The sequence below is a fragment of the Bos taurus genome, chromosome 4, assembly GCF_002263795.3.
Source record: "Bos taurus isolate L1 Dominette 01449 registration number 42190680 breed Hereford chromosome 4, ARS-UCD2.0, whole genome shotgun sequence".
Taxonomy (NCBI): domain Eukaryota; kingdom Metazoa; phylum Chordata; class Mammalia; order Artiodactyla; family Bovidae; genus Bos; species Bos taurus.
In genome coordinates, this window is record NC_037331.1 from 9,399,363 (window position 1) to 9,417,314 (window position 17,952).

A 17,952-nucleotide genomic window follows, 5' to 3' on the forward strand; every position below is an offset into this window, starting at 1 on the left:
AGTCGTGTCCAACTCTGCGATCCCATGAACTGCAGCATGCCCTGTCCATCACCAACTCCTGGACTTTACCCAAACTCATGTCCATTGAGTTGGTGATGCCATCCAACCATCTCATCCTCTGTCGTCCCCTTCCCTCCTGCCCTCAATCTTTCCCAACATCAGGGTCTTTTCCAATGAGTCAGCTCTTTGCATCAGGTTGCCAAAGTATTGGCGTTTCAGCTTCAGCATCAGTCCTTCCAGTTCCAATGAATATTCAGGACTGATCTCCTTTAGGATGGACTGGTTGGATGTCCTTGCAATCCAAGGGACTCTCAAGAGTCTTCTCCAACACCACAGTTCAAAAGCATCAATTCTTTGGCGCTCAGCTTTCTTTATAGTCCAACTTTCACATCCATACATGACCACTGGAAAAAACCATAGCTTTGACTAAACGGACCTTTGTTGGCAAAGTAATGTCTCTGCTTTTGAATATGCTATCTAGGTTGGTCATAACTTTCCTTCCAAGGAGTAAGCGTCTTTTAATTTCATGGCTGCAGTCACAATCTGCAGTGATTTTGGAGCCCCCAGAAATAAAGTCAGCCACTGTTTCCACTGTTTCCCCATCTGTTTGCCATGAAGTGATGGGTCCAGATGCCATGATGTTTGTGTTCTGAATGTTGAGCTTTAAGCCAACTTTTTCACTTTCCTCTTTCACTTTCATCAAGAGACTGTTTAGTTCTTCTTCACTTTCTGCCGTAAGGGTGGTGTCATCTGCATATCTGAGGTTATTGATATTTCTCCTAGCAATCTTGATTCCAGCTTGTGCTTCTCCCAGCCCAGCGTTTCTCATGATGTACTCTGCATATAAATTAAATAAGCAGGGTGACAATATACAGCCTTTACGTACTCCTTTTCCTATTTGGAACCAGCCTGTTGTTCTATGTCCAGTTCTAACTGTTGCTTCCTGACCTGCATATAGGTTTCTCAAGAGACAGGTCAGGTGGTCTGGTATTCCCATCTCTTTCAGAATTTTCCACAGTTTATTGTGATCCACACAGGCAAAAGCTTTGGCATAGTCAGTAAAGCAGAAAGAAATGTTTTCTGGAACTCTCTTGCTTTTATGATGATCCAGCGGATGTTGGCAATTTGATCTCTGATTCCTCTGCCTTTTCTAAAACCTGAACATCTGGAAGTTCACAGTTCACGTATTGCTGAAGCCTGGCTTGGAAAATTTTGAGCATTACTTTACTAGCGTGTGAGATGAGTGCAGTTGTGCGGTAGTCTGAGCATTCTTTGGCATTGCCTTACTTGGGGATTGGAATGAAAACTGACCTTTTCCAGTCCTGTGGCCACTGCTGAGTTTTCCAAATTTGCTGGCATATCGAGTGCAGCACTTTCACAACATCATCTTTTAGGACTTGAAATAGCTCAACTGAAATTCTATCACCTCCACTAGCTTTGTTTGTAGTGATGCTTCCTAAGGCCCCCTTGATTTCACATTCCAGGATGTCTGGCTGTAGGTGAGTGATCACACCATGGTGATTATCTGGGTCATGAAGATTTCTTTTGTACAGTTCTTCTGTGTATTCTTGCCACCTCTTAATATCTTCTGCTTCTGTTAGGTCCCTACCATTTCTGTCCTTTGTTGAGCCCATTTTTGCATGAAGTAATGAAGGCCAAATCATAATTCAAGGGAAAATGAGTTTTTTAAGAAAAAGACTTCCTAGTAGAAACTTAGTGGATAAGTCAAGAAGAAAATTTGTGTCAAGGGCATCACATGTTGGCATAAGCCAGCATGGTGTGTTTGAGGATAGTGGGTCATTTTGTGTTAAGAACACCCAGGATGGAATGTGGGCAGCAGAGGGTAGAAGGCTTGCAGCGGTCAAGCCTTGCAGCCACAGTGTCCCTTGAGGGTAGAGTAGAAAAGTTTTAAGTTTATGCTGAAAAATGTGGGGAATCACTGAAATATTTTTGGTAGGAAATACTCTGAGATTTGTTTTTGTACAGGGATTTCCTCTAGTAGCATGTGGTGGATGGATGGGCTGGAAAAGAGTGAGGAGAGAGGCTGGATGTGCAGAAACAGGAGACTCTTAAAATACTCCAAGTGAAGAGGGTAGAAATCAAGTTAGGACAAGAGGGAAGTGATCTCAAAGCTTGCAGGAAGTTGAATTTGATAGAAATTGGTGTGACGTTGGATGTGGGGCATAAGGAACGGAAGAGGAAAGAAACCACAAGCTGATCCTTGACCGGCTGTTATCGGGGTATTTCATTTACTGAGATGGGGTTTACAAAAGAAATGAAGAATGAGTGCAGTTTTAGAGTGCATAGAGGGAAAAGATACTCTCTAGAGTCTAGAGTTCGGGAGACTAGATTAGAAGTTGGCGTCACCTTTAAAGACATTTGAAATTATGGTTTTGAAGAGTGTGGAGAACTAAATTTTTGTGCTGGTAGAGTGCTGAGATTTAAAAGGGAATCAAGGTATATCAATCTACAAAAGAGATTGAGAGAATGAGCAAGGAAAATCAAGAGAATAATGTCTTTGTTTTGTTTTGTTTTTAGAGAATAGTGTCTTAAAAGCCAGATGAGGAGTGATTTTGTGTAAATGTCAGATACCATGGAAAGGTAATGAATGCTGAGAATTTAGTGTCCATTGGATATTTCAATATAGGTGTCATCAGTGGCCTTCAGGAGAACAGTTTTGTGGCATTGATAGAGGAGGAATTCACAATTCAGCCAGTTACAGAAATGGAGTTGAAGAAATAGAGATAGCAATTTCATGACATCTGGCTGTGAAGAAAACAGAACAGTTGAAAGGGGCAGGATGCTTTTTCTACGGTTCATGTTTATATTGAGTAGCCATGGAAAAGTTGAATGTGCAGGTTGGAGGGGATGGGCCTTGTGAAGCAGATCCTTGGGGTGGGAGAGGACGGAATCCAGAACACAAGGGGCACACGTGGCCTTTGGGTCAGAGGGATTAAACTGCCTTTAGGATGGCGAGAGACATTATTGTCTGGGATTGTGGGCTTTTGTTTGGAGTTGGGGAGGAGTTTCAATGAAAACGCCCGATAGTATAAGTAAATATTTTCAAATATTCAAGGTTCTTTCTTTCCTTTTTTTTTTAAAAACTGGCTTGGTTTTATATAACTTTACTGGAAAATCGTAATTAAGCCTTATACTTAGCTTTAAGTTTGGAGGGTACACTAGGTTTCATGGAGTTCGCAGGTGACTCAGACAGTAAAGAATATGCCCGCAGTGTGGGAGACCTGGGTTCAATCCCTGGGTTGGGAAGATCCCCTGGAGGAGGGCCCGGCAACCCACTCCAGTGTTCTTGCCTGGAGAATCCCATGGACAGAGGAAGCTGGCAGGCTGTAGTCCATGGAGTTGCAAAGAGTTGGATATACCTGAGTAACTAACATTTTCACTTTCACTAACGTTCCATAGATGTATCTTGCTTTAATAAAATAATAAGTAATCATTTTCCTTATGAAGTATCAGGATATCTACCTTTATGGTCTGATTTCATAGTATCTGTGAGGAATGTTTTACTTTATGTATTAGATTTCACAAGTGATTTGCCCCATGGTATGTCCAAATCTATATAATAATATATCTTCTGGGATGGATTTCACTTCTCTTTTCCCGAGACAGGCTACCGTACGTATATTCAGGCTTGTATTCAACCTATTATAGTTCCTATTGGTTAGGATAACTTTGTTTTTGTTTTTAATCATCTGTGTTAAAGTGTAGTCTTGATTTGGTTTTGGTTTGGGGCCATGCTGTGCAGCATGTGGGGTCTTAGTTCCTTGACCAGGATTGAACCAGCCCCCTCTGCTTTGGGAGCATGGAGTCTTAACCACCGGACCACCAGGGAAGCCCCAGGTTGGGATAGCTTTTGTTGGACTAGGAGTAAACGTGCTGAGAGATTACTCTCAAGCCCTTAGAAAGTTAACCTCTTTAAGCTTGTCTTTATTTAGTAGTCTCATTGTGGTTCTGCAGAAAAGTTATCTATGAGAGTGTGGTTTCAGATTCTTGATTTTTGGATCAAGTACAAATAGGAATCAGTCTGTTCTGTGGAAATAGTCTTTTAGCAATTAAACTTTTCTAGAATCCAGAGGTAGTTTAGAGCCATAGGACATTATTTACCAAGAGATTCATTTCGGTGTTAGAAGAAAACAATGAATGATGAGGGATTTACTACCAAAGAAAGATTTTTATTATAGGCAACTCTCATGAACTTATAATCATTTTTTAGAATGATGGAATTTAAGGTGCATGTTTCTATATTTTCTCCAAAGAGGAGCCTTTTTCTGAGGATGAAACAGTAGTACTGTTAAGATTTTGTTTTGTCATTTTGTTATGACAAAAAAACAAAACATTTTGTTATGTTTTAAAATAAGCTGTACTAAAGTGTTGAAATACATTTGCTGTTAGGTGTTGCTCCTGTTGTGCGTGTCAGGGTATTGTAGCCAGGACTTAGTCTCTCTTAAATAACTTAGAAAAATAAAATAAATACAAAGGAGAGCAACAGAAGTCTTTTACAAGTTGAGACAAATATTTCTGGGGAAAAAAAGTTAAATGGCTTGACGTTGTACAGTTAAAGCTAAACATAACTCTGTTCCACAAATTAATAGCCTTCAAACATATATTGCAAATCTTGATTACCTGAAACCAGGGAATAATGAGCTAGTCTAGAAAATTAAAAGGGTGGCCTCTTAATAATTAAAGTTATTTGAACTGTTTTAGATTGCAAAAGGTGTTTTGTGCTTTCTAAAATTTCAAGAAAAAGAATATATTATTTCAATTATTCCAATTCAGGTAACCTATCTGAACATCAATATATGTAATATACCATCCGTTAATATGCTGTTTGGAGGAGAGCTGTTTGGCACTCTCTTACAAACATACTGTTATTTGAATTATTTTATTTCAGGGTCACCTTACTGAACATGAATTATGCCATCAGTTAATGTACTCTTGTTGTGAGGGCTGTTTACCCCATTCTGAGTCATCCTAATCTGCTGCTTTTTTGAGGTTTCTTTCTCCTAGCTTTTCTCTTTTTTCTTTGTAGTTAGTTCTTGCCTTGACCTAAATATTTCTATTTATAAAAGGATATGTCTTACTTTCAGGGTTTTTTTTTTTTTTTTTTCTTGCTTCAAATAAGAGAAATTGGACACCAGATTATCAAAGTAAACTTTAATTTGCAGAAAGAACTGAGAAAGAGTATTTTGAGAGGTATTTGAAATGCTGAGCAAGGATCCAGCCAGTTCATAAAGCTGAAAATCTAGGATATTGATGATTTTGTAACTGCTGAAGCCCCAAGAAAGTCAGATTTAGCTGCACGTTAAAGTGTCTTCTCAAAACTTACTGGAACCCTCATATACGAAGTCATAATGAATAGGAATTTGTCATTACCTCGTCTGGAACTGGTCATTTGGGGCATAGACAGACCAGTAACACTGAAGAAGCTGAAGTTGCACGGTTCTAAGAAGACCTACAAGACCTTCTAGAACTAACACCCAAAAAAGATGTCCTTTTCATTATAGGGGACTGGAATGCAAAAGTAGGAAGTCAAGAAACACCTGGTGTAACAGGCAAATTTGGCCTTGGAGTGTAGAATAAAGCATGGCAAAGGCCAATAGAGTTCTGCCAAGAGAACACACTGGTCATAACAAACACCCTCTTCCAGCAACACAAGAGAAGACTCTACACATGGACATCACCAGATGGTCGACACCAAAATCAGATTGATTATATTCTTTGCAGCCAAAGATGGAGAAGCTCTATTCAGTCAGCAAAAACAAGACCAGGAGCTGACTGTGGCTCAGATCATGAACTCCTTATTGCCAAATTCAGACTGAAATTGAAGAAAGTGGAGAAAACCACTAGACCATTCAGGTATGACCTAAATCAAATCCCTTATGACTGACTATACAGTGAAAGTGAGAAATAGATTTAAGGGACTAGATCTGATAGAGTGCCTGATGAACTATGGATGGAGGTTCGTGACATTGTACAGGAGATAGGAATCAAGACCATCCCCAAGAAAAAGAAATGCAAAACAGCAAAATGGCTGTCTGAGGAAGCCTTACAAATAGCTATGAAAAGAAGGGAAGCAAAAAGCAAAGGAGAAAAGGAAAAGTATACCCATTTGAATGCAGAGTTCCAAAGAATAGCAAGGAGACATAAGAAAGCCTTCCTCAGTGATCAGAGCAAAGAAATAGAGGAAAGCAATAGAATGGGGAAGACTAGAGATCTCTTCAAGAAAATTAGAGATACCAAGGGAACATTTCATGAAAAGATGGGCTCAATAAAGGACAGAAATGGTAGGGACCTAACAGAAGCAGAAGATGATAAGAAGAGGTGGCAAGAATACACAGAAAAACTGTACAAAAAAAGATCTTCATGACCCAGATAATCACGATGGTGTGATCACTGACCTAGAGCCAGACATCCTGGAAAGTGAAGTCAAGTGGGCCTTAGGAAGCATCACTACGAACAAAGCTAGTGGAGGTGATGAAATTCCAGTTGAGCTATTTCAAATCCTGAAAGATGATGCTGTGAAAGTGCTGCATTCAATATGCCAGCAAATTTGGAAAACTCAGCAATGGCCACAGGACTGGAAAAGGTCAGTTTTCATTCCAATCCCCAAGTAAGGCAATGCCAAAGAATGCTCCAACTACCGCACAGTTGTGCTCATCTCACACACTAGTAAAGTAATACTCAAAATTGTCCAAGCCAGACTTCAGCAATACGTGAACTGTGAACTTCCAGATGTTTAAGCTGGTTTTAGAAAAGGCACATCAAATTGCCAACATCTGCTGGATCATTGAAAAAGCAAGAGAGTCCCAGAAAAACATCTATTTCTGCTTTATTGACTATGCCAAAGTCTTTGCCTGTGTGGATCACAGGCAAACTGTGGAAAATTCTGAAAGAGATGGGAATACCAGACCACCTGACCTGCCTCTTGAGAAACCTGTATGCAGGTCAGGAAGCAACAGGTAGAACTGGACATGGAACAACAGACTGGTTCCAAAAGGAAAAGGAGTATGTCAAGGCTGTATATTGTCACCCTACTTATTTAACTTCTATGCAGAGTACATCATGAGAAACGCTGGACTGGAAGAAGCACAAGCTGGAATCAAGATTTCGGCTAAAAATATTAATAACCTCAGATATTCAGATGACACCACCCTGATGGCAGAATGTGAAGAACTAAAGAGCCTCTTGACGAAAGTGAAAGAGGAGAGTGAAAAAGTTGGCTTAAAGCTCAACATTCAGAACACAAAGATCGTGGTATCCAGACCCATCACTTCATGGCAAATAGATGGAGAAACAGTGGAAACAGTGGCTAATTTTATATTTCTGGGCTCAGAAATCACTGCAGATGGTGATTACAGCCATGAAATTAAAAGATGCTTACTCCTTGGAAGGAAAGTTATGATCAACCTAGACAGCATATTCAAAAGCAGAGACATTACTTTGCCAACAAAGGTCCGTCTAGTCAAGGCTATGGTTTTTCCAGTGGTCATGTGTAGATGTGAGAGTTGGACTGTGAAGAAAGCTGAGCGCCCAAGAATTGATGCTTTTGAACTGTGGTGTTGGAGAGGACTCTTGAGAGTCCCTTGGACTGCAAGGACATCCAACCAGTCCACCCTAAAGGAAATCAGTCCTGGGTGTTCATGGAAGCACTGATGCTGAAGCCGAAACTCCAATACTTTGGCCACCTGATGTGAAGAGCTGACTCATTTGAAAGACGCTGATACTGGGAAAGATTGAGGGCAGGAGTAGAAGGGGAGAACAGAGGATGAGATTGTTCCATGGCATCGCCGACTGAACGGACATGGGTTTTGGTGGATTCCGGGAGTTGGTGATGGACAGGAAGGCCTGGCGTGCTGCGGTTCATGGAGTCACAAAGAATGGACACGACTGAGTGACTGATCTGAACTGAACTGTCTGGAATTCTAGACAGCAATGCTCTTCCACCATCCCAAACCATATTGCTATAGATTCTGAGCTTTCAGTAAAAAATGTCATTTTCTCTCTCCTATTATTAACAAACTGTGAAGGATTTGGGTATTGACTCCTCTGAAGATATTTTGTGTAGTGAAAGTGGCCATAAAAATGGGTTTTTGTTGATAGGCTTGGTTTAGTGTAGGATTTTCCCATAGCAGATAAGATTTTGTGAGTTAAGGATATTTAATTACTGGGTAGAGAAAAGTCACCACAGTGAAAGATTTTTCATTTATTTAAAACAACTTTCATGTTCAGCTTTTCAAATTCTGAGTAACTGGTTTATTCACTATTGTCGAGGTTTCTCAAGGTACCAGAGGGCCATTATATACAACTTGTGCTCTTAAGTCTTAGTCAGAGTTCATAGTGTAGGTTAAGTGGTATAATTATCAGCTATTGTATATTATACAATGCAGCTTTAAAAAGAGGTGTTTTTTTTTTCCTTAACAACTACTCTGTAAATAATTCAGTGTAGAAATAGGTTATAACCGAACCATCTATATTTAGTTTTAATGACTGCTCAAAAGAATGGGTGTTATTTTAAGGAAATATCAAAAGGAAATACTTAGTTTTCCAGAAAGAGTTACAATTATTGGGTATAGTTGAAGAACTGATTGATAATGTGGATTCAGACCTTTTTGAGTTTACATTTTTAAATTAAAACATGTTTTAATGGAATGGAAAAACACTAGCTTATCTTAGAAGCATTATAAACTATCTAAATATCCTTTTCAGAGCTCTGACGTGGAACTTGGATCCTGTTAGGCAGGCTTTTTTGTGGGTGTGTTAATTCAGATTCCACCTGTCAGTGTACCTATAGGTACAGGCATTAAACCACACCCTGTGTTCTGACCTTTCCTCAGGGGACACTGACTAGAATCCTTTGGCTCAGCATGAGAGGCTGTTTGAATAGCTCAGTTCAGAAGAGCATTGAATGAAGCAGCAAGAACAAGGGAAATAATTTTGCAACTGCGATTCTTAAGGCTGCTGCTATGGAGACTTCAAACTTGACTTTCCCTGCCAGGTTTTACTTGGAAGGCTTTTACTTCCACAGACATATTTGATAGCGAGAGCAGTCTTATTGCTTAGCTAATGAGATATTTATATTTTCATTCTTCAACATTTTAGTCATTATTCTAATTTAAAACATGTTTACTTGCTTTTAGTTTTGTTTTTGTTTTTGTTTTGTTCTGGTTTCTTTGTTTTGTTTTGCTGAAGACTGGTGGGGACCTAATTTTTCTTATTTGTGGGGTTTTTTTTCTTTTGTTGTTTAGTTGTATGAATTAATTTTTATGTTTATTTGATAGTGCCAAAGAAAATTTTTCATACTGCTATGGTATATCTTTATAAAGTAAACAGAACTTTTTAGTGTAGTGGAAAACTGGTAAAGCAAATGAGGAAAATTAGCGGCTACAACTTCTAGAATGGATTCGTACAAGACCTATTTGGCAACTGTCAAACTTAGTGATTCGTGGTTGGAAGAACAAGATGAAGACATTTATGAGGTTGAATCCCGTGTACCATTACCACATCCTTTTCCTCTGTGTGAACATTTGGATGAAAATAACTCCGTAATTATTAATACTTCTATTTTTCATATTATTCATAAAAGAAATGGGCACATATTAAAGCTTATTTCTAAAATTTCCCTGCCTACCCCTCCTTATTCAGTAAGTATAAAAATTTGGTTTTTTTATAGTTTTATGCTTTCAGTTTTTTATATATTTAGTGAAAAAAGCTATAATGAGAAATGAACTTTAAATGTCTTTGGTAAGGGTAAATGGAATAGAATCTTCTTTTCCTGTTGTGTGGTTCATTCATCCTGTAATGATTAATGTATTGAAGGGCAAAATTTCGTCCACAAGCCCCAACTTGGCAATGTGTTTAATTACATAAAGCTAAATGAGATAATATTTCAGTTCTGCCACGCCAGACAAGCTATTTAAAGAGATCCTGCTTGTCCTTAAGAATCTTACTTCTCTGTGTTTATGATGCCAATCTTTAGTAAAAGCAGGCTGGTTGTATTTGAGGGAATAGGCATTCTCATACCTAAAATAGCTAAGTGAATTGTCATTGAGCCAATCATTTGGCATAATGGCTCTAGTTCCAGAAACGAAAAAAGAAAGCCTGGATTCTAATTTCAGGTTTTTTTGCTAACTGCCTAAGAAACTTATATTTAATATGCCTACTAATCCTGTGAAAAAATACCTTTTTCTACTTTTTATGTGAAATGTATATTATTAACAGTGTTCAGGGTATTTAGCATAGTTAGTCTTTCAGGTTCATTTGACTTTTAAATGTTGTGAATGATTTACTCCAAGTTATTCAGCCCTTTTAATGACTTTCATGGCTTTAACGATGTACTACCTTATATTTCAGATGCTTTCAGAATAGTTTCGTTACCTCCCCTGAAGCTTTTATATATTAGAGTGACAAAATATTTACTGATTGTTTATAAGTATTTCTAATGTAGGTTTTAAATTATTATTTGAGAATATTGAATATGATATTTTTATATATTTCACATTATTAGGTGTAGGTATTGTATAAATATTAGGAATAAACTGTACCTTACCTAGATAGAAGAGATTTTTTAACATTTACAATGTTTACATAAATATTTGAAAGACTCTCTTATTCCAGTAGGGTATTGGTGCTCTCTGCCATAATAAGTGAAGTTTGTTTGCTAGATCTACTGCATTTGAGTCCCTGCCAACTTTTTGTTTTGCTTTGTAAAACTGAAGTTCCTAATATTTCTTGTAGGCTTTACTGTAATATTTACATGCATTTTAATGAAATTTTATACCTTGTCAAGAGATAGAATATAGACACAAACTTTAAATTTTTTTCTAAAGGAAGTATTTATTTTGTTGTAAGTGTATTTGTATAGTAAATTTGAAGAAGGAAAAAACTCATATCCTAGTTAGTTAGAGCTGTGAACTCTTGGAGATTCATGTATTTACCAGGCAGCCATTTTATAATGTACAGAAAAAAATTACATGGGGAAGCAGTTGATTTATTTTTTAAATATTGACTCTAAGTGCAGAAGCATGCTGTATATAAATAGTTCATGTTTTATGGCCACTTTTTAATATTAAAAATTAATATGTACTGGTTATCCACATTAAAGGAAAGTAATCTTTTGCCAGTCAAAAGTAAAAAATATATATATATGAATTTTATCTTTGTTGAGGTAATAGCATATTACTAGAGATATTTTAGAAAATATTTTGTGATTAAAATGTATTTAATTTCCCATTATGACTCTTAAATGTATGTTCATATTATTTTCAAATAAGTTATGAATGATAAAATTTAAAACAAGACTAGTTCCACGCTGGTTGGATACTGATTTATCCAACAACGAAAAGTTACCACCAAAAGCCTTGTTTAGTAACTCTAAAATCTATTTTCTATGGTAAATTTTAAAATGCTGTGGTAAATTTTTTTAAATTTAATAATGTTAATATTAAGTACTAGAAACACTTGAGCTCAATTTTCCCCCTTATAGTTGTTTCAGTAAAAACAGAGAAAGCAGGTACTAACAGTAAGAAGCAATTATTTCTGTTGAGTAAAGTTAGAATATATCTCTGTATACATTTCTTGTGCACAGCTAATGTGTCTACTGAACTGCGCTATCTACTAATATTAGCATGCACTAGAAATATTAAATGACTACAGTTCAACAGTATATCTTTATTTTCATTAAAAATTTTTTTAAAAGCTTTAATAGAGAATGGCACTGATATTCTTAACACTCTGTCTTCCTTCATATACTTTCCCTCTTTGTTTAGCTGGAACATGCAAAAGTTACACAGACAGAATTGATGCGTGAGTCATTTAGACAGAAACAAGAAGTGACTGAGTCCCTTAAGTGCCAAGACGAGTTGCGAGAGCGCCTTCATGAGGAGTCCAGGGCCAGAGAACAGCTGGCTGTGGAGCTCAGTAAGGCCGAGGGTGAGTACCCTGCTGTTGGCTATTGAGGATGGAGAAATTTCCAGTCTAAAAATAGATTTTGGTGCAAGCCAAGTTTGGAAACCAGCAATCTACTTTTAATTTCAAATGAGCACTGAAAAATAGTTGTAGCTTGTCTTCAAAATTCCTCTAAGCAGCTTTTAAAACTATATATAGTTTTTAATTATGAAAGTACTTAATAGAATTATATGAAAGTATTTAAAATTATACAGAATACAAAAGTGAATGATGGTGAGTTGTTACCATAATCCCTCCATCCTAAGACAGCTCTTTTCATTTAAAGATGAGGGAACTGGAACAGAGATACTAATAAATTGTTCGAAGTCACCTTTAAATGCTGATCCAGGCTTTAAGCCTCTGAAGCCCCACGCTATTTATATCATACCATGCTATTGTGGGTGATAGGCTTCTAGAATCACTTTAAGTGTCAACTTTCTCTAGTATATTTAAAATGTGATTCAGTTCACAGGCATTTGATTTATATTAAGCTTTCCAGGAACCTATCTCTTTAATAAAATATGTTACACCAACATGATGTGATAAATTAGCATAACAAGTAATAGAAAATTCAGAGAAATTTCATATTTAAACACAATGGCTAATAAGAATACTGTATTGAACATATTATAGTTGCTACTATCAGCAGCAGCAAATTGATTTAAGGTTTTTAAAAGGTGAAATGATTTATTTTTTTTTGAAATGATTTGAAATTTGCTGACAGTACACCTTTTTTTAATATAAATATGTAATAGCAAAATTTGAAATAATAACCATTCCTTGTTAATTTTATTTATAGGTGTCATTGATGGCTATGCAGATGAGAAAACACTTTTTGAAAGGCAAATTCAGGAAAAAACTGATATAATAGATCGTCTTGAGCAGGAGTTGTTATGTGCAGGTAGTAGATTACAAGAACTAGAAGCAGAGCAACAGCAGATCCAAGAAGAAAGAGAATTACTGTCGCGGCAGAAGGAGGCTATGAAAGCAGGGGCGGGCCCTGCTGAGCAGCGTACGTATCTCTCGACTTCATGTGAAACGTTCCTTAAAAGTTCAACATGACTTCTTTTTCCCCTTTCAGTGCCATGATTTATGCTTTATATAAGGATTGAAAAATAATAAGAAAATCTACCTTACTGGTAATTGTCTTATTAGCCAACCATGTGGAATCAGGTTTGGTTTTTTCCTTCTTTTTCCTTTGGCATATGATAACAGGAATGATAATTCTTTGTATTTCCTCAAACCTCTGCCTAAAGAGAACGCTGGATATAATGAAGCAGGATTTTTTTTTAAGTTGTATGAGATTTAGTTCTTTTAATTGCAGAAAGGCAGCAAAATGTACACCTGGATTAACTAACTAAGAGCACTGATCTGGCACTAGTTGTGAGCAGGGTGGGGTGGATTTCACCCTGCAAGATAATAGATTGAAAAGGCTATTAGAAGCAGGCTGACATTTAGTTGAATATAAGCAGGAGGTCAAAGAATAAATAAGTTTACTGATAACCTCTAATCTTTTCTTAAATGAAAAATTAGGTAAATTAGTGGTTTAAAAAATAGATATCAGTCTTTGTAACAGTGGAACTTTAAATCCTTTTAGTCATATCCTTTCACCTTTATATTATGGCTTCCTTGGTAGCTCAATTGGTAAAGACTCTGCCTGCAATGCAGGAGACCCCGGTTCGATTCCTGGATTGGGAGAAGGGACGGCTACCCACTCCAGTATTCTGGCCTGGAGAATTCCATGGGCTGTATTATAGTCCATGGGGTCACAAAGAGTCGGACACAGCTGAGTGACTTTCACTTTCATCTTTATATTATACATGCAGTTAGAATTATAAATGTTTAGTTTTACTAATTAAATTTTATCAATTTAGAGATACAACATACATTTTTATAATATGGTAAAACTTTTCTGGTTGCTTAGATTTGTTTAACACAGGTTTAGGGTTGTCCTTTTTCATGTGCAAAGTGTGTTTATCATGCATGTACAATATTCAAAGAATTTGAATACGTCTCAAAATGTAACCTGTGACAGTATGTTCAGCTTTTACTCCTAGTTGTTTTGTGTGTGTGTATATATTACTGTGTTTTAGGAAATAGCTGACATGTAAATCACCATGTTTTGTTGTATGTGTGTGTGTTTTTTCCTAATAGGACTAGTAGATGCTGCAGTCGATGCAGCGCCTGGAGCAGGTGTGTTTACACAGTTGCATGGCCATTGGGTGACCCTTGGATTTTTCAGTCAACTAATATATCTCTAATTTTGCTGCTGTGTTTTATACTTACAAGTTTTTCTAACAACAAAAAAAACTTTTCTTACAATAAAAATTTGGAATTAAAAACTGAGATTCATAGTGACCATCATCATATTATTCCCACAGAGCTTAAGACTATTTCAGTTTTTTCAAGAAAATGGATGAAATAGTGGTAGGCAATATAATATAAATTAAAAGTTATTTTCTTTAACGAATATATTTACTCTTTTCTAAATCAGTATCTAAGATGATGGTATCAACAAGATCAGTGAAATTTAGTGAAGAGACTTTCTGGTTGATTACTTTTGTATTAACATCTAAATCAGCGTTGTTTAAAAGGAAAGCTGCTTTCTGTAGATTCTTAATCCTGAGTACAGTGTCGACAGACCAGTTAGTGTAAAGACTCTGGAGTTACAGTCATTCCATTTTCTTCATTAGACAATTGTTTTACTTTGCTGTATAAAATTTATTATTGTATGACTAATAATAGCTAAAACTTATATGTATATGTAGTCCTTACATAGTCTAGGCACTATTTTTCACATATTGATATATTAACTTATTTGATATATTATAAATTAACTTATTGTGGGGAAATAACTCAGAGGTCAGTACTGTTATTAACTCCCATTTGACATACAAGGAAATTGAAGGACATCATATTAAATGTCAGAAGTGGTAGAGTTAGGATGTTAACCCACAGTTTTTGCACTTAAGCACCACACTGCCTCTCATACTTGTCAGTTTTCCCTTGATACACATACATGTGAATGTGTAAGACTAACTCAGGAATGTGGATCAAATAAGGAGAAAGACTAACAGGAAATTCTGATTCTGGTTATGTTTCTTTTCTGTAACTCTTACTTACCTTGGTTAAAGATTTACAGTATTTGATTTTCGTGTGTGTTGTGTATGCATATAAAAATGACTTTACAGGTTTGGAATGGATTGACTTTCGCCTGAGGTGAGTTATTTCTGTGCTTGCATTTGGTTAGATTTTGCTCGTTTCCTTGTAGTGAAAGTAGACTTTGAGGGGGTCATTTGCTGTGTTCTTTTATTGTTTTTAGTGATAGGACATAATTCTTTTTGTTAATTCTGTATGATTTTATTGATACTAGCTTGCTTACTTATATCGGAATGTGTTATTTTGATATTTTCACGTAAGTATTTTCCTTTTTCACATGTTTTTGAAATGAAACTCAGCCCCTTAACTTCATGAAGTTAAAATCTGAACACAGTTATGGGTGATTTCCTTATCATAACATCATTAATTGTGACTTAATGTAGTATGTTTTTGCATTCATGAACAGAATTACTACAGGAGACAGAAAAACTGATGAAGGAAAAACTAGAGGTACAGTGTCAAGCTGAAAAAGTGCGTGATGACCTTCAAAAACAAGTGAAAGCTCTAGAAATGGACGTCGAAGAGCAAGTCAGTAGATTTATAGAACTGGAACAGGAGAAAAATGCTGAACTAATGGATTTAAGGCAACAAAACCAAGCACTGGAAAAGCAGTTAGAAAAAATGAGAAAATTTTTAGATGTAAGTATTCTTAACTTTAATAACTTTTTCATGGGAATGCTACTTGCTACTGTTCTATGTTGTGGATTTTAAATTATGAAAAGACTTAAATTCTACTATTTTTATCTGTGTCATCTAATTAATTAAAAAGTATTACTTAAAAATTTTTATTATGCAGCTTTTAGAATTAAAAGCAGTACCAACAGATTACGAATAAGCCCTACCAGTTAGCCTTTCCAGATTCATAGTTAAGAAACTTGTCCTAGCCTTTTTCTGAACCAGTAGTCAGACCAAGTAAGGATCCTAAGAACTAACTGTCCACCATTTCACCCATAAAACGTATACACACGAGTAACAGTGTGCCCTGGAAGCAAAGAACTGCAGCTGTTTTATGCTGTCATTACTGTCTTCCAAAAAAGATGTTAAATCTCTAATTTCATGTGGATTTTCTTCTTTGGAGTTTCATTAAGTCTTATGTTATCTTCACAGATCAGAGAATCAGATTCTAAAATACTTTGTAATTTTAGGTATTTTAAAAAACCTATATTAAAATGAAAAAAATGTAACTACAACACAATTTGTTCTACTTATTTTGCCTAAATATTGGGAGTCCTCCTTTGTTCCAAAAAAGTAAATTCATTTTAAGGAGACCATTTTAATTTCATTTTGTATTTAACATTACTTGAATTGTAAAAAGTGTTGTGCTTCAGATAACATTTAAGTGCTTGCATTTTTGCTGAAGAGCCGTGGGTTATGTATCATACAAGAGCTCTACTAGGCTATGTACCATGCAACAAGTGTTATCTTCTTAAACCTTTTTGGTTTGGAGCATTTCTGTGATCGTCAGTCGTTCATCTTCAAACAGGCAACTGTGCCTACAATTAAAGGGAAGTAAGGGAAATCATAACGTCAATAAATATTATTTCTTCAGTTACTATCATTATTAAACTTTAGGAACAAGCTGTCGATAGAGAACACGAGAGAGATGTATTCCAACAGGAAATACAGAAACTGGAACAACAACTTAAGGTCGTGCCTCGATTCCAGCCTGTCAGTGAACACCAAACTAGAGAGGTAATGTTTTTATTGATACTGTCTTCCGTACGTTAATTTGTATATTATATATAAAGTAAGATTCATATCTTAAAAAACTTGAATTCTTTCTATTGTATATCAGTTTTCAAAATCAGAAACTTAAATATTACTTCAATATGAGAAGGTAAAGATACCAAAGAAGTATAAAATACCTATAACTCATTGTCGTAAAATGTTATCTACAGTCTTATTTAACAAAAGGTGTCTTTAAAAACAAAAAACCAGAAGGAATCTGATGTAGAAAAGCGTTATCTACTGGAGCAGTAGAAAAGTTAGCAGTCCCCACAGTTCATAGTCATTCATCGTGTTCCTGACATATTCTAGATTTTGAAAAATAGCTGTGTGTTTGTTGAATCTGAAAAGAATATTTAAGCTCTAGAACTTAGTCATTTCCTACTATTTGTTTCCTTATTATTAAAAAGGGTAATTTGCCTCATTCATAAAACTTTAGGAAACTAAGTTAGGAAACTAACAAAAAGTATGTGTTTGATTTTCTTCCAAAACATTGTGATCCATTTGTTTTCTTCTTATTTAGCCAGATCTGATTCTCTAGCTTCTGATTTTCTCAGGACCAAAAAAAAAAAAAAAAGAAACATCTAGCTGTTACCAGTACACTGTGCCATTTTGCTCTGCCTGCTTTATTGTCTTCTCCTTTAACCTTATTTCAAGTCTTAGTCCAGCCTTGGTTGTTCAGGCTTCTCCTCAGGCTTTATTACTGTCCTTTCTCAACCTCTAATTGTAGGTAAGCTAGCATTTCTTTTAATGTTTTAAGGAAGAAGTGCCATTTTTAGATAATTTCCTCTAAGAATCTCACTGAAATAAGGTAGAGTTTCTTTTTTCTTACCATCATATTTCTTTTTTTAATAAGCTTTCTCCATTTGAGCACAACTAATTTCACAAGCTCTTTTACTGATCTTTCCTATATCCTTCCATCTGCTTCTTATCCGAATCACTTTTTCAGGGCACATGGATCCCTTGCACTGCCTGGCATCCTGATCCCTCTCCTAGGCTGGTGGAATGTGTGGGCTGAAAAGCTTTTTTCCAAGTAACTGTATTAAAGGTCCCTTCTGTCCCTATGGTATTTTAGAACCACTGTATTATTATATATGTTGATAAACC

At 36.1% G+C, this 17,952-nt stretch overlaps 1 protein-coding gene across 11 annotated transcripts in view; it reads left to right on the top strand.

The window, feature by feature from the left end:
- The window catches only part of AKAP9 (A-kinase anchoring protein 9), a 165,126-nt gene that overhangs the window by 107,145 nt on the left and 40,029 nt on the right, over positions 1 to 17,952 (top strand). For 7 of the 11 annotated variants that reach the window (XM_024990970.2, XM_024990971.2, XM_024990978.2 and 4 more), the window contains 5 exons: positions 11,784 to 11,946; positions 12,761 to 12,973; positions 14,116 to 14,154; positions 15,527 to 15,759; positions 16,693 to 16,812. In XM_024990970.2, coding sequence (XP_024846738.1) covers positions 11,784 to 11,946; positions 12,761 to 12,973; positions 14,116 to 14,154; positions 15,527 to 15,759; positions 16,693 to 16,812 — 768 coding nt within the window. Of the gene's footprint in view, positions 1 to 5,128; positions 9,660 to 11,783; positions 11,947 to 12,760; positions 12,974 to 14,115; positions 14,155 to 15,526; positions 15,760 to 16,692; positions 16,813 to 17,952 lie in introns of those variants that run through there. The other 4 variants (XM_024990972.2, XM_024990974.2, XM_010803980.4 and 1 more) reach the window with 2 other exon arrangements.